We start from the raw sequence: 20,059 nt of genomic DNA on the forward strand, positions 1-20,059 counted from the left end.
ACATGTGTCCTCCCTTAGTCTACATAAGGGCTATTACATTAATGTTTACAGGACTATATTTGCATTCTTTTTTCATATTTACATATGAACTGACGTAGTAAATTTTTTTTTAAGATTTTATTCACCTATTTTAGAGAGAGAGAGAGAGAGTATGAGCTAGGGGAGGGTCTTAGGGAGAGGGAGAGAAATTCTAAGCAGGCTCCTTGTCCAGACACAGAGCCCAATGCGGTGCTTGATTTCAGGACCCTGAGATCATGACCTGAGCTGAAATCAAGAGTTGGGTACTTAACTGACTGAGCCACCCAGGTGGCTGACATAGTAAATCTTAGGCTTGAGTAAAGGACAAACCTATTGATTGATTGACATACCCGCCTCTTTTTTTTTGTTTTTTTTTTTTTAAGATTTATTTATTTGAAAGAGAGGGCACGGGATGGTGGGAGGGGCAGAGGGAGGGGGAGAGAGAATCCCAGGCCGCTCTGCAGCAAGAGTGGAGCCCGATGCGGGGCTCCATTCCATGACACTGAAATCATGACTCCAGGGGAAATCAAGAGTCAGAGGCTCAACTGACTGAACAACCCAGGTACTCCAAGGACAAACCCTTTAAATGAAAAGAAAGAAATCTGCCTGTGTTAACTTATTTTGAAAAGTACATTTAATTTTTATGCTAATGTTTAATGTTCAAACATAAAATTGCATATAAATTATTTATGATTACACCTCTCTTGTAACAACTATAAATATGTAATTTATAAGCAAAACAAAACTACTGAATAAATAAAGTATAAGTCAGAAACAGTAATGTCATGGATTATATTTTGCCAAAACTCAGTTGTCCTTGAAATTTGAATATGGTGGTGGTCGTTTACCAATTCTTTTGAGCAGTATTATAGAGCGTACGATGGACTGGCCCTGTGGCAGTTCCTTGGAGTGACTTAAGTCTCCTAGTTCTTTAAGCAATTGCAAACGCTTTATTTGTTTATTTTTTATTTTTAAAAAAGATTTTATTTATTCATTCATGAGAGTCAGAGAGAGGGAGAGAAGCAGAGACACAGGCAGAGGGAGAAGCAGGCTCCATGCAAGGAGCCTGATGCAAGACTCAATGGGTCTCCAGGATCACGCCCTGGGCCAAAGGCAGGCACTAAACCACTGAGCCACCCAGGGATCCTAATTGCAAACTCTTTTTAAAAACTTATATTTGTTTGTACAGTACAGTGTAATGTATATTTGGTCATTGTTTGATGTGAATGCATTATTTATATATTAAGTTGGTTTTAACCAACCTATCTTCCTAAAATGGCTATACCATTTTGAATTCCTACCAGCAGTGAATGAGAGAATTTCTAGTATTCCACATCCTTATTGATATTTGGTGTTACCAGTGTTCTAGATTTTGGCTATTCTGATAGGTGGGTAGTAGTATCACATTGTTGTTTTAAGTTGCATTTATCTCTCTGATGGCATATGATACGGAGCAGTTTTTCATGTGCTTATTTGCCATCTGTATATCTTCTATGATGAGGTGTCTGTGAATATCTTTGCCCATATTTTAATTGAATTTTTCCTATTGACTTTTAAAAGAGTTTGTATATTTTGTTTTTTTAAAAAGATTTTGTATATATATTTATTTGAGAGAGAGAGAGCATGAGCAGTGGGGGAGGGGCAGCGGGAGGGGGACAAGCAGGCTGCCCACTGAGTGTGAAGCTCGATCCCAGGACCCCAAGATCATGACCTGAGCCAAAGTCAGATGCTTAACTGACTGAGCCACCCTGGTGCCCCTTGTTTATATGATACATTTTGGATAGCAGTCCTTTATCAGATGTGTCTTTTGTATATTTTCTTTGAGTTTGTGACTTGTCTTCTCATTTCTCTTGACATTGTCTTTTGTAGAGCAGAAGTTTTTGTTTTGTTTGTTTTTTTTTTAGAAGTTTTTAATTTTAATGAAGTCTAGCATATAAATTATTTCTTTCATGGATCATGCCTTTGATTCTATATCTGAAAAGTCATTGCCATACCCAAGGTCACCCCAATATGGGTGTTATGTTCTAGTAGTTTCATAGTTTTTCAGTTTACTTTTATGTCTGTAGTCCATTTTTAGTTAATTTTTGTGAAGAATATAAGCTCTATGTATAGATCCTTTTTTTTTTTTTTTTTGCATTTAGCTGTCCAGTTTTTCCAGCACCAGTTGTTGAATAGATTGTCTTTGCTCTATTTATTACCTTTTTTCCTTTGTTGAAGACCAGCTGACTATTTTGATGTGGGTCTATTTCTAGGCTCTCCTTTTCCTTGGAACTTTTTTGTCTGTTCTTTCACCTGTACCATAGTCTTGATTACTATAGCTGTAGAGTAAATCTTGAAGTTGACTAGTGTTAGTCTTCCAACTCTTGTTCTCCTTCAATGTTGTATTGCCTCTTCTGTATCTTTTGCCTCCCCTTAAACATTTTAGAATCAGTTTGTCAATATACACAAAATAATTTGCTGATATTTTGTTTGGGATTGCACTGACTCTATATTTCTGTTTGGGAAGAGTAGACATCTTGACAGTATTGAGTCTTCTTATCCATATATGGACTGCTTTTCCATTTATTTAGTCGTTTGATTTTGTTCATCAGAGTTTTGCCGTGTTCCTGATATAGATCATACACATATTTTATTAGAGCTATACTTAAGTGTTTTATATTTTTGATTATTAATGTAAATAGTATTGTGTTTTTAATGTCAGATTCCACTTGCTCATTGCTGGAAAACAGTTGACTTTTGTATATTAACCTTGTATCCTACTATTGTAATCTCTTATTACTCCAAGAGTTTTTTTGTCAGTTCTTTTCGATTTCTCTATAGGCGATCATGTCATCTGTGTCATCTTCTCTCAGAGGGTTCCAAGAATAATTTTTTTCTTTCAGTACGTTAGAAACCATTTAGTTTTATTAAATAAAATATATTAAGTTCACACAGTGTGAATAAAGCATTTCAAAATCCACTACCTGCTCCCTGGTCAAAAAACAACTTACAAGCAATCAAGAAGCATTCTTGTTCTTATGATAATGATCTGAGAGTTGTGCTAACTTTGGTTTTCAAAACTGAGACCAATTATTTATTAAGCATGGACGTACAATAAATATATACCTTTTAGGAAAGAGTTAGCAATACTTTGATATTTGTGAAGATTTTTTTTTTGTTTCAGTCTCATCAGCTGATATTCATGACTTTTATATGTTCAAAACTTCATGACTTGATTGCTATTAGGAAGATACATCAGGATTTTAATGGATTGCCAGGTTTTTTTTCCTAAAGAGCAATTGATACAGCAATATATTTATAAAATTTAGAGTGTTCATTTGCTACTTCAATGCAGAAGAATGATGCCCCGAATACATACTTTATATTATTTTACATCAATGTTATATCAACTACAAACAACATGCAATTTAGGTTTCTTCATACATTTTATATTACAGGGTCTTCAATTTTATATAGAAAAGTAGATATATACAAAGCCTATTTATAAAAGGGCCTCTTCTATCTTTGATGCAGTATCAGTCAGCTGTATGATTTCATGTATACACTAGCAAAAAAGGTAGAGCATGAAGTGATAATAATACTGCTTTTCAAAAAACTTCAAATACTATAAATATAAAAAAGGATACATTGAAAATAATATCTATCCTCTTGATCCTTTGAAGACATATACTATCAAATAAATTATCTAAGTGTTTTAATTTTGAATTATTCTCTATAGTAAATATTCTGATTTAGAGTAATGTCTGAAAAGTGTTAATGACTTGCTGCTTTTCCCATGAATTCAAGAAAAGTTGTTGATCTTTTTCATTGTATTGAGCTTTTTACTTGTTAGGATGAAAGGTGACTCCAGGCTCCTTACATACACAATCAGAATCTAGAAGTTTGTATGATTTTTTTTTAAGAGTTTATTTTTTCATTCATGAGAGACAGAGATATAGGCAGAGGGAGAAGCAGGCTCCCTGTGGGGAGTCCAATGTGGGACTCCATCGATCCCCAGACGCAGGATCACGCCCTGAGTTGAAAGCAGAGGCTCAACTTCACCCAGGCGTCCCTGTATGATGTGTTTTTAAAAGTGTTTATCTTCAGCCAAATTTGGTTCCAATTCTCTTGTTAATTCAAGCATTGATGTTAGCAAGATTACTGAGGATTAGAATAGAAAAGAAAAAAGCGAATATAGTTATCCTTAGTTAGCCCTTTGCAAGTTAAACTGGATATCATTCGATTATTTTGTTGACTGCTGCTTCTTCAAAAGAATTTTGCTCTCCCTGGAAAAACATATCCAGGGTTGTTAATTTTCACTTCTATACTGTGTAGGAGAGAGGAGAGTGGAACATAGTGGACTTTGAACAGTTAATGACCACTCAAAGAGATAATGACAGTTGTTATATAGAATGATCTGTAGTTTTAGAAAATGGTTTTACATTCATTATCTTATTTGGTGTTCACACTATTTAGAATGGTTGATAGAGAGGTTTATCAGAGAGGTTTTCCTCTGCTTTGTAACTGAGGAAACTGAGAAACTATTATTCTTGTCCAAGTTGTTGCGTTGTAGTAAATAGTAGAGCTTACCTGAAGATGAAAGGTTCTGGTTCAGAGGCTTGTGTACTTTCTACTGAACCAGTGTGTTTTTTTTTTTTTTTTTTTTACAGAACTAGGACAAGTAGATGGTGTCTGGCATTTAGCAGCATAGAATGTGTGTCTTTATCATTGTTTTGCCTTAGGATCTTGGAAATAATGAATTGACTGTTTTTTACTGTGTACTCTGTTTTGATAGCAATTTATGTCTGATAGATTTGTAACACTTAAAATGCTTGAGAAGAAAGATTTCTTTGATTATTTTATTCTTAAAAAATTTATATATTTATATATTTATTTAATCTTAAAAAATATTTATTTCTGAGGGAGGGAGGGGGACAAGGGCAGAGGGAGAGAGATCTCAAGCAGGCTGCACTGAGTTGAGCCCAACTGGGGATTGACCACATCACTGAGACCATGACCCAAGCCAAAATCAAGAGTAGGACACCCAGCTGACTGAGCCACCCAGGCACCCATTTAATTATTTTTATTTTAATTTCTTATTATTTATCATTATTATTATTACCCATTTTTATTTACTTTGTTATTTTTACTTATAACTTTATTTTATCATTGTCATTACTTTAATGAGACATTACGTTATAAACACATTTCATACTTTGAGTGGAAGGAAAGGACAAATTCAGGAAAGTAGAAAAACGGATGCCAGAATTTAGACATTTAAATCAGTGCTATCTTTCCAGGAGTCTAATCTTGAGAAGCTATATGCTTGCTGCCATTGCTGAAAACATCCAGTGGAACTCATTTATTAAATGGCTATAGATATACAAAGATGTTACCTATTCAACATGTAAATATTAGTCAACTCAATCAGTAGTTGTTGGGTTTAATGATACTGATAATCAACATTCAGAACCTTTTTACTAGTGTGTGTAGATTCAGAAACAATGGTTTTGATGAGTATTTTTGTAGAGTAGATTGATAGACTGGGTTATCTTTAAATTAATGATTGTTTTTTTCCCCCCTTAGTCAGCAGATAAGCAGCGAGCTCTAGAAGAAACCAAAGCCTACACCACCCAGTCCTTAGCAAGTGTTGCCTATCTGATAAATACCTTGGCCAACAATGTCCTACAGATGCTGGATATTCAGGCATCCCAGCTACGGAGGATGGAATCTTCAATCAATCATATTTCACAAGTGAGACCACACTGTTTTTCTATTTTGCCTATGGGGAACACTTTTTTAAACACAGGCAGTCTATATAATTCTTGCAGCATTTACTGTGTGAGTTAGCTTGCCTGTATGATTTGGAAAATACAAATTCAATATTAGGTTGTTTTTTATTCTTTTTGTGGAATCATTATCTTCTCTGATTTTGACAGGGAAGCAAATTTTAATGGTTTCTATTATAATTCAGTAGTTAAAGTAAGCAGCCTTTAGGTGAAAATTTGTCTGGTTTCTTCTAACTTTTACCAAATTTCATGTTTGTTTATCTTTTTAAAAAATTTAGTGTGATAACCTGATCACTTCTTTAAATTTTTTTTTCTGTTGGTAGGATTTTTGTTTACCAGGATAGAACCTCAATAATGGAAATATTAATCTAAGTGACCTTAAAAAATTATATAAGATTTAAAAAATTTTAATGTTATGCTTTCTCCATTTTAATAGCCATTCTCGTATAGAAAAGTAAAATGAAAAAAAAACTTCATGCAGGGTTCAAACTTTTTACCTTTAATATTTTGTTTTACTTTGTTCCAATACTTTTTTTCCTTTAAATAGTTTTTAAAATGTAGCTGTGATTATATTACGTATAGAGTTTAGATTTTGCTCTGTTAATTTACTATGACAACAGATGTCTTCCCGTGATGTTATAAGCTCTTTGTAAACATTTTCAATGGCTGTATCGTGTATATATGTCATAGCTTTCGTAACCATTTCTGTATTTTGGAACCATCTAAATACTTCAGTGAAAAGCCAATTTGTAATTGCAAAATTTAAAAAACATTAAAAAGTAAAGGTTTTGATCTGCCTGTTTGTTTCTCTGGCGAGATCTTGGAGCTTTTCTAGTTTAGCACTCTTACTTGAGTAACGATGTAGTTAGTATTCAACATTCTTTTAGATCTAAATGATTAGAACTTTTCTGGAATAGCAAATTTTAAAATGTCCATTATAAAAAATGTACATTATATTTTCTTTTTGTTTATCTTAAGAGTTCAGGACTCTTCTGAAATTGACTAATCGAACAATTTTTCAAAGTCTGAAGCTTAACTTGTGTAATTAAATAAAATCAGTTGAGATAATCAAATCAGATATTGGAGAACTCCCATATATTTCTATTATTTGAAAGTTCATCAGACTAAGTTAAAGAGATTTCTTGTTATTTAATACTAAATTTGATCTTAAATATGAATTTGTCACTGTAGGGTTTTCTTTACATCCCATATAAACTTTTATTTATTTTTTAAGTAGGCTCCATGCCATGTGGAGCTCAACGTGGGGCTTGAATTCATGACCCTAATCAAAAACTGAGCTGAGAGCGTGAGTCAGATGCTTAACCAACTGAGCCACCCAGGCACCTTCCCCCAATATAAACTTCTATAGAGATTGTATAATTTACTGCTTGTTATATTGCTGTGTCTCTTAAAGTAAAAAAACAACAAAACAACTCCAAAGAATTGGTGAGGGTTTTTTTTTTTTTTTTTGTATTGATGAGTTTTAATGAATGAGGGAAATTTTATTCAGAAGAGATCCCTTAGAAAATAATAATGATGAAATAGATGAACTTGTTTTCTATAGAAGGAGGAATGTTGACAAATTACTGATCTGATAGAGAATTTTGAAGTTTACACTTGAAAGTCTTAAAATTTCTGCATGTTTGAAGTCCTTAGGAAAGGACCCAAAAAGAAAGTGAGAAGAAAAGTGCAAACGCAGAAGAGAAATTCATATATTAGAGTTCTTAAAAAGGATGAATAGTTTGTTATTAGTTTGTAAGAGAGTGTATAAGACTGTGAAGGTAGAAGATAATAAGCAAATAACAGTGAAAGATAATCATCTTTTTTTTTTTTAAGTAATCTCTCTACCTAATGTGAAGCTTGAATTCATGACCCTGAGATTGAGAGTCAGATGTTCTACCAACTAAGCCAGCCAAGTGGCCTGATAGTCATTTTTTTTTAAAGTCATTTGTTTTTTGATTAGAATTCTGTACTCCTTTGGTAGAGAAGAGTAGCAATCTTGAGGAAGGTGTATAAATCTATCTAAGTTGTAATTATATGTATTAATTCAGTTAATAAGAACATTTTATTTTTAGTATCATATTTATTTATAGTTAATAGGTCTAATTAGTAGTGTGTTTTAAAGCAGTTTTAAAGGAGTAATTGAAAAATGGGAGAGATGAATGGATAAAGATTCAGTAGATCAGAAATAACGGGACTGAGTCAGAGCCCTGAATAAGTTGAACCTTTTTTTCTAAAAATTTTTTATTCATTTTGTTTTAATTTTTATTATTTATTTTGAATCATCTTCATTTGGAATTGAGTAGTCCCAGGATGACTGAGGGATCTGCAGCTGTAAATACCTGTTAAGTCTATACAAAATAGCATGTTGGGGGGAGGTTGAATAGGAGAAATGGGGTGATAGAAGGCTATATCTAAGAAATCAGTGAATTTTATTTTATTTATTTTTTATTTTTTTATTTTTAAAGATTTTATTTCTTCATGAGAGACACAGAGGAAGAGAATGTAGGCAAAGAGAGAAGCAGGCTCCATGCAGGGAGCCCAATGTGGGACTCAATCCTGGGACTCCAGGAATACGCCCTGGGCCAATGCTCAACACTGAGCCACCCAGGCATCCCGAAATCAGTAAATTTTAAAAAAATTATATCTTTTTTTTACCATTTGCTTTAAGGCTTGAAATATCTTTCAATTATGTTTAATGAATAGGTAGAGTCCTTTGTTTTAAAAGTCAATTGAACATCAAAGCTATTTGATACTATTTAGACTGAAAGATTATAGTATGAGAAAACATTTTCTGTGTACAAAGCAAATACTTAGTAAGTATTCTAAATAAAAGGATTGGCAAGCTTTTTCTCTAAAAGGCCAGATGGTAAATACTTGAAGTTTTGTGGTCCAGGTATGTGGTATCAATCTCATGTTCTTGGTATGTATATGTTTTTAAACAACTTTTCAAAAATGTAAAAAAACTATTGTTAGTTTGTATGTGATATAAAAGCAGTCTGAAAGCCAGATTTGGCATGTAAGCTGTAGTTTGTAAGCCCTTGTTCTAAAATACGTTTTTTTCCCAAGTATTTGGTACTTATATTATTATTATGCTTTATTTAAAATATTATTATATTTTTAGAGGGAGCCAGAAAGGTCTTCCAATATATTGAGCCTAGATTTTTTTTTTTTCATTTGGAGCAAAAATACTAGATTCAGAGAATTTGGAGAGAAGATTGGGATGGAGGTTCAGTCAGGTCAAAGACAAGATCAGATCACGTGTTTATTGGAATGGTAGTAGGTATCAAGAATTGTTTTGCAAGTGTTGTCTGGTAGAGTGGTTCAGGACTAGGAGATACTAGATCTTTGGGGTATTTCTTTCCTTATCAGTATCTTTTTCCTGTTTCCTGGGTAAGAACCTTATACTTTTCAGCCTCTTAGTGCTCTAGCTCTTTTCTCCATAGGTTTAGGAGTGGAGAGGGTAAAGGATCTAGATTTTACTTTGGTTCTTCTGCTGACTTGCTTGACATTTGACTTACTTGAACTTCGTTTTCTCATCTGTAAAATGGTAGGACTGATTAGATGATTTCTGAGCTTTCAATTTGAATTCTTTATTCTTTTGAGATTATCACAAATGAACTTGATTTATATTTGCTTTCTTACTTTTCTGCTGACTTTGCTATTCACCTGTCTGTGCTCACTGACCTCAACCTTCTATCACTCTGATATAACAGGTGTTTCCTGAAACAGGAAACAACTATTCAGAAATTATTCTGATTTATAATCTGAGGATGGGAATTCAACTCTACCACTATATATCAGGAAGGTGTATCAGGAAACATACATAGTTGTGTTCAACACAACAAAATAATAACTCCTTCTCTAAAAGTTGAAGGTTTTGAAAAACAAGATAGAATTGATTATGACTACTTAGTATCAGACTGTTTTTGTAGTAAATGGATAATAATAGCATTAAGTAGTGTAGTAATTTATACCACACTCACTATATCCATCAGAAGTATTAGGAGAGGTTCTTGATGTGGATTACCTTAGGTATTTTAAGGATGTCAAATTTATTTTTATTTCTTAAGATTTTTATTTTTAAGTCATTTCTATACCGATTATAAGGCTTGAATTTTTAACCCTGAGGTTATGCTCCACTGAGTGACCTAGCCAGGTGCTCCAAGGATGACAATTTTTTTTAAATTTTTATTTATTTATGATAGTCACAGAGAGAGAGAGAGAGAGAGAGAGAGAGGCAGAGACACAGGCAGAGGGAGAAGCAGGCTCCATGCACCGGGAGCCCAATGTGGGATTCGATCCCAGGTCTCCAGGATCACGCCCTGGGCCAAAGGCAGATGCCAAACTGCTGCGCCACCCAGGGATCCCGACAATTTTTTTTTAAAGATCTTAGTTACTCATGAGAGACAGAGAGAGAGAGGTGGAGACACAGGCAGAGGGAGAAGCAGACTCCCCACGGAAAGCCCGATGTGGGACTCAATCCGGGACCCCAGGATCACCAACTGAGCCACCCAGGCACCCCAAGGATGGCAGTTTTAAAGAAATTCGATCTCTAACTTTGTTGCTATTGTCTTATCATTTCTTTGGAAGCATATTATTTAAAAAGCTAACTGAAATTTTTAATTTTCAGGCTGAGAGTAGGAGTTAAATTAATAAATATTTTTCAAGAACATGTAGTTATCAGAACATAGAATTTTCTGAATTACTTGTATAAACATATATAGCTACTTTTAAGTCAGTGAGTATTATGTGTATAGATGAATGCTATTTACCATGTCCTTGACTTTGTGTCCATTTCTTGTAAGTTAAAAAAAAAAAAGGTCTGTAGAACATTTTTCAGACTAAAATTTTACAAACTTGTGAACTAAAATTCTTCTAAGCCAGGCCTATCTCTTCTCAGCTTACTAGAGAGAATCAGTATGATCTACATTCAGTTTATCATGGCTTAGGAGAAGATCAAGAGGGTCAAAGGCAACATAAAGAGCTTAAAAAGTATTGTTCCTCCCAGCCTTCCAAGAGTTGACTAGAACTTATTTGGCCAGGTGTTGAAGTAGTTAGCAAATAGCAAAAGAAATAAGAAAGGATTATTATAAAATGCCATAGAAGGGAAGAAATTCTTCTGAAGAACTAGATAGTAAAATGCATTGGAAAGTCTACACCCTGAGGAACTCACCATGTAAGGTAATTTTTTTGTTTAAAAAACTTGATAGCCTTGTTTAAAAATTCAATTTTAAGGATTTTATTTATGTAATTGAGAGAGAGAGAGAGCGGGGTCACAAGTGGGATGGCAGGGTAGAGGAAGAAGCAGATGCCCCACTGAGCAGGGAGCCAAAGTGGGGCTTGATCCCAGGACCCCAGGATCATGACCTGAGCCAAAGGCAGACGCTTAACCAACTGAGCCACCCAGGCACTCCCAAAATTCTATTTTAAATTAAGGAAATCCTACTAAAGGTTATCGGTATGTTGTTATGCATAAAAAGTAGGATTTATATAGTCCTTAATTTATGTATAGTTTATATCATCTTATTAACAAATAACTGAAAATTACCATTTAGTAGTAACTAATTTGTTTTATGAAAGGTGAATAATATGAGTATATTTAAGCATATTTGTCATTTAAACAATTAAAAGCTTATGAAACATTAACTTAATAAAAAATTAAGACATATATGAAAACATGCAACTTAGTTGAGTTAGTCCACTGTAGCTGTTTGCACATATTTTCCCACACTGATGGTCAGCTGTCTGAAGCAGTGCTGTGCAGTACAGTCAACTCTTAATTATCCATGTTAATGGGACACACAATATAAAGATAATCCTAAAACAAAATATTTTATATAGTACCTTCTTGATATCTGTTGTGGCCTGTGTATGAAGGAGATGTGGGAGTGGGTCTCAGGCTTGCAAGGGAGCTGGGAGCAAGTATAACTATCTCAAGGTGATGATAAGAGGTGTTTTAGAGGACTTGGGTTTGGCACTGCATAACTTGGCAGTTGCTACAATGAGAAGGATAGAGAAACAAATTAATAAGGATCTATTAATAATAATAGTCCACACAGTTGCAGTGATATTACTTGGTGTGTTTTTTGGTTAGCAGGTAGGAACAATAATGGTGTTTATTAGAAGTGTACTTTCATTAGTTTTGGTCTTTGCTAATTAAGCTTTTTATTTGCCATGGATAAGCGCTATTCTTGAGATCTCTACTAAATAAGAATAAATTTATTGTCATATAACTAGTAACTTTAAAAATCCAGGACAAATTTGGAATACTTTTATTTTACTATTAAAATTCTTTGGGCAGCCCAGGTGGCTCAGCGGTTTAGCGCCGCCTTTGGCCCAGGGCGTGATCCTGGAGACCCAGGATCGAGTCCCACATCGGGCCCCCTGCATGGAGCCTGCTTCTCTCTCTGCCTTTGTCTCTGTCTCTCTCTCTCTCTGTCTCTCTCTCTGTGTCTTGCATGAATAAATAAATAAAATCTTAAAAAATAAAATAAAATTCTTCCTAAGCATCAGTGTTGAACTTGTACTTCCAAAACTTAGCATTAATACATTTTAGCTTTATAACATCAAAGAATATAATGAAGGCAAATGCAATGGTGGTTAGTGCAAGCAATGAGTTAGATTTAGGAAAAAACAGTAGTTTTATATATATATATATATACACACACACACACACACACACACGTATATATTAAAGATTTTATGTATTAACTCATGTTATTTTTAAATTAAACAATACATCATAGGAGCTTTACAAAAATTCTTTTAAAACTGACAGTTGTAAGTTGATAAATGCTGATATTAGCTATATAGAGAGAGGAGTGTTCCTTCTATTATTCTAATTTGACTATGGTTTTCCCCAAGAGAAAGCTTTGAAAAATTTGAAGTAGGTGATTGCTGAAAATTTCATAATCTTATGGACCAAACTTTCTCTTCCTTCCTAATGGAGTAGTAGATTCATTGTTCTCTGTTATTATTCAGACTCCACATAAAAACATAGCTATTTTCTGAATATAGATATGATTTTGTTAACAAGAACTCCTCCAGTTTAACTTAGTGTTGTAGTAGGATGGCAGGAATACAAATTATGCTCTTTGGTTTTCTTAACCTTATATTTTATTATAGATGTTTTTTAAAAAGTTAATAACACCAACTATCTATACTTAGTCACTAGAAATACTAATCTTAAGTCAGCTCTTGTAAGAAGTTTGGAAGTAATTGATATTGATATTTCAGAGTGTGTAATGTAAGGACAAGTGAATTAGTACCCCCGCTAAATCATTGGTTCACTTACCCTCATGGAGACATTTGGTAATGTCACACATTTTTGGTTATCACAACTTGGTTTGGAGGAGTGCTACAGGTCTACTGGGATACTTCTTCACATGATGCAATACTCAGGACAGCCTCTCACAGCAAAAAATTATCTGGCCCAAAATGTCAAGTGTGTCACTATTGAGAAACCCTGGTCTAGTTTTTCTAAGATGTAGGAATTCTTTTAGAGTAAACAACTAGAAATATTATATAACCAAACTAAATTCTTTTGATTTTCCATGGATGTTATGCTCTTAAGATTTATGTTTTAAAACATGCCTTGAGGTTTTTTTTTTTTTTTTTTTTTTTAACTGAGAATATAAGAAGCAACATTTTTCTGTTCAAAATTCCTCCAGCCAAAATTCCTTTTGGAGTTTAGTGCTGGGAAAATTGTCCCTTCCTGATGAAGGGATGTATTTTCTTATAGTTTATTGTTTGCACTTTGCTTTCCCTCTCAGGAAGTTGTAAGAGCCCACTTTAGACCTATAATTCTGAGATTTTTTTTTTCTTTGCTATATTGGTTTTTGTTTTATCCTTAGTGAATGGTCTGTAGGTTTGGGCTGTGTTTGTGCATATATAAGAAGAACTTATAAGTAATATGTAAGTGCCTCCAATCCCCAGAAAAATGATCAAATGTTTTCAGTGCTTTTTTAAAAAAAGTCTTAATTTTTTCACAGTTAAAAAATATGTGCTTATTATAAAACGTAACTATATTAATGCAGATATGGAAACTTGCTTTCCCATTTTATTTTATTATTTTTTTTAAAGATTTTTAAATTTATTTATTCATGAGAGACACAGAGAGGCAGAGACATAGGAAGAGGGAGGAGAAGCAGGCTCCATGCAGGGAGCCTGATGTGGGACTCGATCCGGAGACTCTGGGATCACACCCTGAGCCAAAGGCAGACACTCAACCGCTGAGCCACCCAGGTCTCCCCCTCATTTTATTTATTAATACAGAGATGTATTAATAATTCCACCATTAAAATTTGAAATTAAAGTTTCAGTTTGCAGTAAGCTTAAAATTCTATGGTTGGTTAGGTTTGCATTCTTATGGTTTCCCTTTTTTTTTTTTTTGGTTTCCTTTTTGAATAGTATAACTACATTTCTAAAAACTGGAGGAAGAACAGTGTCTCAAGACGATTACATTCTCTGATAAATTTTCTTTTATTGACATTGTGAAGACCAGTTATAAAAAAAATAGGTGTCAAAAAAAGTGCCATATTTTCTTTGGTTTTGTTTATTTTGAAGCATACTTAAAACATATGAAATATTTCTAAGTGCATGTTTTAATGATTCAGCATGACACATTAGAAATTATTTAAAATGAGATTTTTATTTCTCTGAAGTTAAAAATAAGTAAATACCAATATTGTCACTAATGTATAAATGTCTGTTTCTCTGTTACAGCTCTCCTGTAGTAGTTGAAAAGGAAGGCAGGTTTTGTAATTTTTACTTAACGTGCTCAGGAAAGCTCAAAGATTATTTTTGCCTTAAAAAGAAATATTTAAAATGATAAAGTTAACTACCTTGGCCAGTCTTTGATTTGATGCTTCATTTAGATACTAGTTGTGAAGCTTATAGATACTGTTGCTTTTAAAATCTTTTGGTTGAAATAGGAGACTTTTGTTTCAAGTTCCCTTCATACCTTGGATAGTTTAGAGGGATAATCAGCTTTCAGATTACTTATAGTGATATTTAATACTGTCATAATGGTTATCTTTTCTTTCCGTTTCTATGTTATTACCTGGTTCTGTTTTCAGAAAGGGGAAAATGAAGTAGGACTGGGGAGGAATGAGTGTCTGTTAATTGCTGCTTGGCCCAGGAAGAGTATGAGAGATATGAACAATTTTAGTGAAGTGTTTTCCAACTTTTTTGACTGCAACTCACAGTAAAAAAATATATTTTATGTTGCACCCAGTACACAATTCCTGTATCTTTTTCCTGTATCAATTCCTGTATATATATATATATATATATATATATATATATATATATATGTATATATATATATATATATATTTAACAAATATTTCAAGAAAAAAATACTTACTATGCATATATAGTCTAATATTTCTATTTTTTTTTTATTAAAAAAATTGCCTTTTGGGACGCCTAGGTGGCTCAGTAGTTGGGCGTCTGCCTTCGGCTCAGGTCGTGATCCTGGAGTCCTGGGATTGAGTCCCACATCGGGCTCCTTGTATGGAGACTGATTTTCCCTCTGCCTGTGTCTCTCTCTCTCTCTCTCTCTGTCTTTCATGAATAAATAAATAAATTTAAAAAAATAAAAAATTGCCTTTCACATACCACTAAATTACAACCTGCTGTTTGAGAAATGCTTTTTAGGGATATTAATTATCTATGTTTATACAGAAATTCGCTATCAACAAATAGAAGACCAAGTAAAAACACATTTATCCTATGTGAACATTTAATAAATAGGATAAATTAATGAAATATTTTAATGTTATCATGATAAAATATACACAAACTTAATTTTTTTTGTAAAAAGATGATAACATTGTATTTATATTTTAAGCCTCTCTTTTTTAAGAATAGAAAAGCATTTGAGCATCAATGGAAATTATACTAATAGGTTATTTAAAAATGTAACCAACATAATACCTGGAGCTTTCTTAGTCATTATATATTAGTTTGAGTATTAATGGAGCAATGGAGCTTGGGAAAAAATTAGCATGCTTTAACCCAGAGGTTGGCACACTTTTTTCTGTAAAGAACCCCCTAATATTTTAGACTTGCGGGCCATGCAGTCTTTGTTTTAATTGCTTATCTCTGCCCTGTAGTATGAAAATATGTAAGCAAGTAGAATAGCTGTGGTCCAAAAATTTTTCTTTATGGAAACTGAAATTTGAATTCGGTATGATTTTCACATGTCATGACATTATTTTTCTTTTGACTTTTAAAAACCATTAAAACATGTAAACACTACTCCCAGGTTGTAAAAAACTTCAGGTTATAAAAAACAGTTTGTGGACCAGATTTGGTTGGCCAGCCATGATTTGCCAACCTTAGGCTTTAGCCTAAGAATGGAGAAAGCTAGTAGATCCAAAAAGAACAAAATTTAGCAGTTGGGGCTAAGTATATGAATAATAATGTTAGATGTCTGAGCATTTATATTTTGATTCTTCTGGGGATTAGAACTCTACATTTTTGTCTTGTGTTTATATTTTGCAGACCGTTGATATTCATAAAGAGAAAGTTGCAAGAAGAGAGATTGGTATTTTGACTACCAATAAAAACACTTCAAGGACACATAAGATTATTGCTCCAGCCAATCTTGAACGACCAGTTCGTTATATTAGAAAACCTATTGACTATACAATTCTAGATGATATTGGACATGGAGTAAAGGTAAGTATAATTTTTGTCAACCTTTTTAAAACAGCAGTCCATAATGGAACTAACTCTTTAGAAAATTAAGCTTTTGTCTTTTCTTTCCTGGAGGTCCAGGTTTTGGCCCAGTTGTGGTTCTGAAGGTTCTTTAATACTATAACTATTCTATCCTTCTTGCTTCTTCCTGGTGCTGTGTTTTCAAATTTTAAACAGTCACCTTTAAATGAATTGCATTTACTTAATCAGCTATGAGGATACCTCATCTAGATTGGGCAAATAAGTGTGGTTTAATTTTTCTAATCTTTTAATGACTTAGTATGACCGATTAAAAAACTACTCAGCATGTTCTTTAAGTATCCACCTTATTTCAAAAATTTATCAGCAACGCTTTGGTGTTAGTTTTCAGAAGGAACATCTATAAACAAACATGTACTTTGAATCTTTCTAAAATAATTTTATCTTAACATTTTGGGTGAGAGTAGTGTAGATGAAAGTAATATGTGAATTAGTATTTCCACTGCTTTTGAGTATGTAGCCATTATATATTTTGGCTGTCTTTTAAAATGTATTGGAGTATCTGCTGCATATGTAAAAGTACCATAATCAAAACTAAGGTGCATATAAATTTGATTTAAATTGGTATTTATACTTAAACTATTTGGAGCTTCAGCTAAGTGTTCAGTTACTTAAAGCTTTCATCTTAATCAGTGATTTGAAGGGCAATGACTCTTCAAATGTGACTTTGAATATATACATATGTGTGAAACTGTACAGTTTATGCAATTGATTTATGTCTATATAAGCAAATTTAAATTAAAAAAATATCCTACACTAGTATCCTGGAAATCAGTTAAATGTAAATCTAATGTAGACCTAGGTAAAAGAAAACATACAGTGTAAATTAAGTCTTTTTCTTTCTCAGAATTTTGATACAAGCACTGTTATCTGGAATTTGATATTTGACTTTATGAAATATTAAAAATTTTATAATTTTGAGATTTATTCTAGACTAATAACTGCTAATAAATAATTTTAGGGTAATGCCAGAATCTAATTACAAAAGGTACTTAGAATATAAAACATAATATTTGTACTTGCCCACTTATACAATAAAAACATGGTTTCCTTCCCACTCTAATTCTTAACTTAATTCAAGTAAAATATTATTCTTTTGGGACTCTGGAGTCCTTTTTATTATTTGGGCTTTTAGAGTTTAGGGCTAACTAATTTGAAGAAATCTTTATTAAAGTTTTTGAATAAAACAATGTCATATAATTTCATCAAAAAAAAACCCTCCTGTTCATGACACATTCTGCTTTGACCACTCTTTCTATGATCTACTGAAACATTATTTTTTAATGCTGAATGCTTAACTTGTTTTTTCTTTGTTTTTTTTCCTTTCTCTTCACATCCTGAAGTTCCAACTAACCTTTCAATGCTTTTTTTCCTTACCTCTTTTATTTGCTCCATTTATGCATTAAGTGGTTGCTTAGATTTAAGGTAAGAGATTCCAGGGCTGGATTTCCATTCTTTGTTCTTATGTAGAATATTACATATGGGGAGTGAAGAGATATTTGGCACTTGGCCTTCTAAAATCAACAAATAATTCCTCTTTAATTTTTAAAAAGTTTTGTCATCCAACTTTGTGGTGTGTCTTCATGTTCCATGAGGGCAGATTTTTTTGTCTGTTTTGTTCACAAAAAAGTTTTGTCCTATGTGCCTACAACAGTGCCTGATGCACACATTAGGTGCTTAGTAAATATTTTTGAATAAATGTGTATTTTGTAATGTTCATATATTTTGTGAAATTAAAATTAAGGTTACCTGTTATAAAATGTCATTATGAATAAAATTAGCTGGACTTTTGTAAATACAGGATTTATGTTATGGATTGGAGGGCCAACTAATGTGCTTTATTTAACCCTCCCCCTGTGTAATAGCCTTTTTATTCTATAAATGGTGTGCTTTATTAGACACCTTGTGGCCAGTATGTCATTATCTCTTGACTCTTAGTCAATGTAAAGAAATTGAGAAATGGAAAATATTCAATGTTACAGGTTTTTTTTTTTAAGTTGCAGTATCATGTATTTTGCAAAAAGCAAAATTAGTTTCTCATTTTCAAATTGCTATATAAGATACATATTTCAACATAAACTTTAAGAGTTTTACTAGTTGAGTATTAATTATATCAAAACTTCAAAAGTTCATGAGTGTTTAACAAAATTCACATTAAGAATTAGAGAAATACTTGTTTCACTAACATTTTAGGGATTTTTGTTTATATTTTAGTATTTTAGAGAATTAATGGTAAAAGACATTCAAGTGTATTCAAGAACATTTAAATAGAAGGTTACTAACATTTTCACTAAACTGAGCATGAATTTCCTTTTTCTTATTTTCTTAGCTGAACTTTATAAATTCTTTTCAAATACACTATCTAAAACCCTGTTATCTGTCATGTCTCCAGTATAGAAAGTGATAAGAAGATAATTGAGATCTGAATCATTAACTAGCTACTAATACTAACCAGGGCCACAGACTTTTCAACAGATCCTGGTAGATGTGACTAGAGGAGTCGAGCGCATGTACTTCTTGTGTTATTGAGTAGAATGTCTCAGTCTTGGTAAGTGGGGGATGTGGAATTCTGAGGAGATTCCTTTTGCATAAAATACAAAGAAGTAGACCCAAAGCAGTGTGTAACTAGCTTGGCTCTTTTCCTGTAAAAGCTGCATTCAAATTTTGGCTATTGATGGGTTTTCTTCAAAGTGATACAAGTGCACAGAAAGATCATCTAAAGGAAAAAAACACAGAAATGGACCAGTTCTTTAACCCTTTAAGTTTAGACCAGTTTGTGTAAGCTACTTTCCTATGCTCATGCCTCCAAACTGTACTATGATTCCTTTTTGACCTTCTTGGATTCAGGATCTGTTCTATGTGGGAGATACACCAAAGTGAGTAGGAAATAAGCCCCTAGAAAGCAAGGAAATATACCACACTTGGGTAAGATTCCTTGACATCTTTACAAATATACAAAAGCTTCACTCCTGAGTACTGTGGCTCTATGTAGGTGTTTCTGCTCTGAGTGGTGTTGCCTGGTGAGAAGAGTACCCTGAACTCATTCTAGAAGCTAGAATGTACCAACACTCTGTCTTTTCTTTCTTCCTGTCCCTCTTTGTGACTTTTCCTTCTCTGTAAACCTATAGCACATTGCTAATAATTTTGGGTAAACCAAAACAAAGTAGAGTGAAAAAATATTCAATGTATAACAAATATTTCTCTTTTTATTCTGGTATTTAAAAAGGAGTGGTTTTAGTAGGGTGATTAATAGAATAATTTAATACATTAAGGTAGGAAATAGAAATATTTAAATAGAAATTTAAATAAATTTAAAAAATTTAAATAGAAATATTAAAGAGAAAATATTATAGTTGGAAGGAACTGGATAATTAACTAGTTCAGTGGTTTCCAACTGATCTTGGAGACTTGTGGATTATGTCAAGTGCCCTAGAGGTCTCCTGATGTTTGTTGGTAGGATTATCTGCTTCTTTGATTTCCTCAGTTCTTTGTGAACTCTCTTTTTGCTCTTTATTGCTGTTAGACTT

General features: G+C 33.0%; 1 protein-coding gene and 1 long non-coding RNA gene across 47 annotated transcripts in view; one reads left to right on the forward strand and one right to left on the reverse strand.

Annotated features, from left to right (window-relative positions):
* Window positions 1-20,059, forward strand: part of ABI2 (abl interactor 2) — a 119,663-nt gene that overhangs the window by 54,474 nt on the left and 45,130 nt on the right. For 23 of the 45 annotated variants that reach the window (XM_038585449.1, XM_038585474.1, XM_038585467.1 and 20 more), the window contains exons 2-3: window positions 5,584-5,751; window positions 16,299-16,475. In XM_038585449.1, the coding sequence (XP_038441377.1) occupies window positions 5,584-5,751; window positions 16,299-16,475 (345 nt within the window). Of the gene's footprint in view, window positions 1-5,583; window positions 5,752-16,298; window positions 16,476-17,939; window positions 17,958-20,059 lie in introns of all 45 variants that reach the window. The other 22 variants (XM_038585458.1, XM_038585448.1, XM_038585443.1 and 19 more) reach the window with 1 other exon arrangement.
* On the reverse strand, window positions 463-19,539 carry LOC111094458. Of its 2 annotated transcripts, none has more exons than XR_005385240.1 (3): window positions 18,985-19,539; window positions 11,634-11,785; window positions 463-598 (listed from the first exon to the last, which is right to left on the reverse strand). It is a non-coding gene; the product is annotated as an uncharacterized LOC111094458 (long non-coding RNA). The 2 variants fall into 2 exon arrangements; XR_005385239.1 differs by lacking the exon at window positions 463-598 and adding an exon at window positions 4,012-4,158.

Source organism: Canis lupus, chromosome 37 (assembly GCF_011100685.1).
Source record: "Canis lupus familiaris isolate Mischka breed German Shepherd chromosome 37, alternate assembly UU_Cfam_GSD_1.0, whole genome shotgun sequence".
NCBI classification, from domain to species: domain Eukaryota; kingdom Metazoa; phylum Chordata; class Mammalia; order Carnivora; family Canidae; genus Canis; species Canis lupus.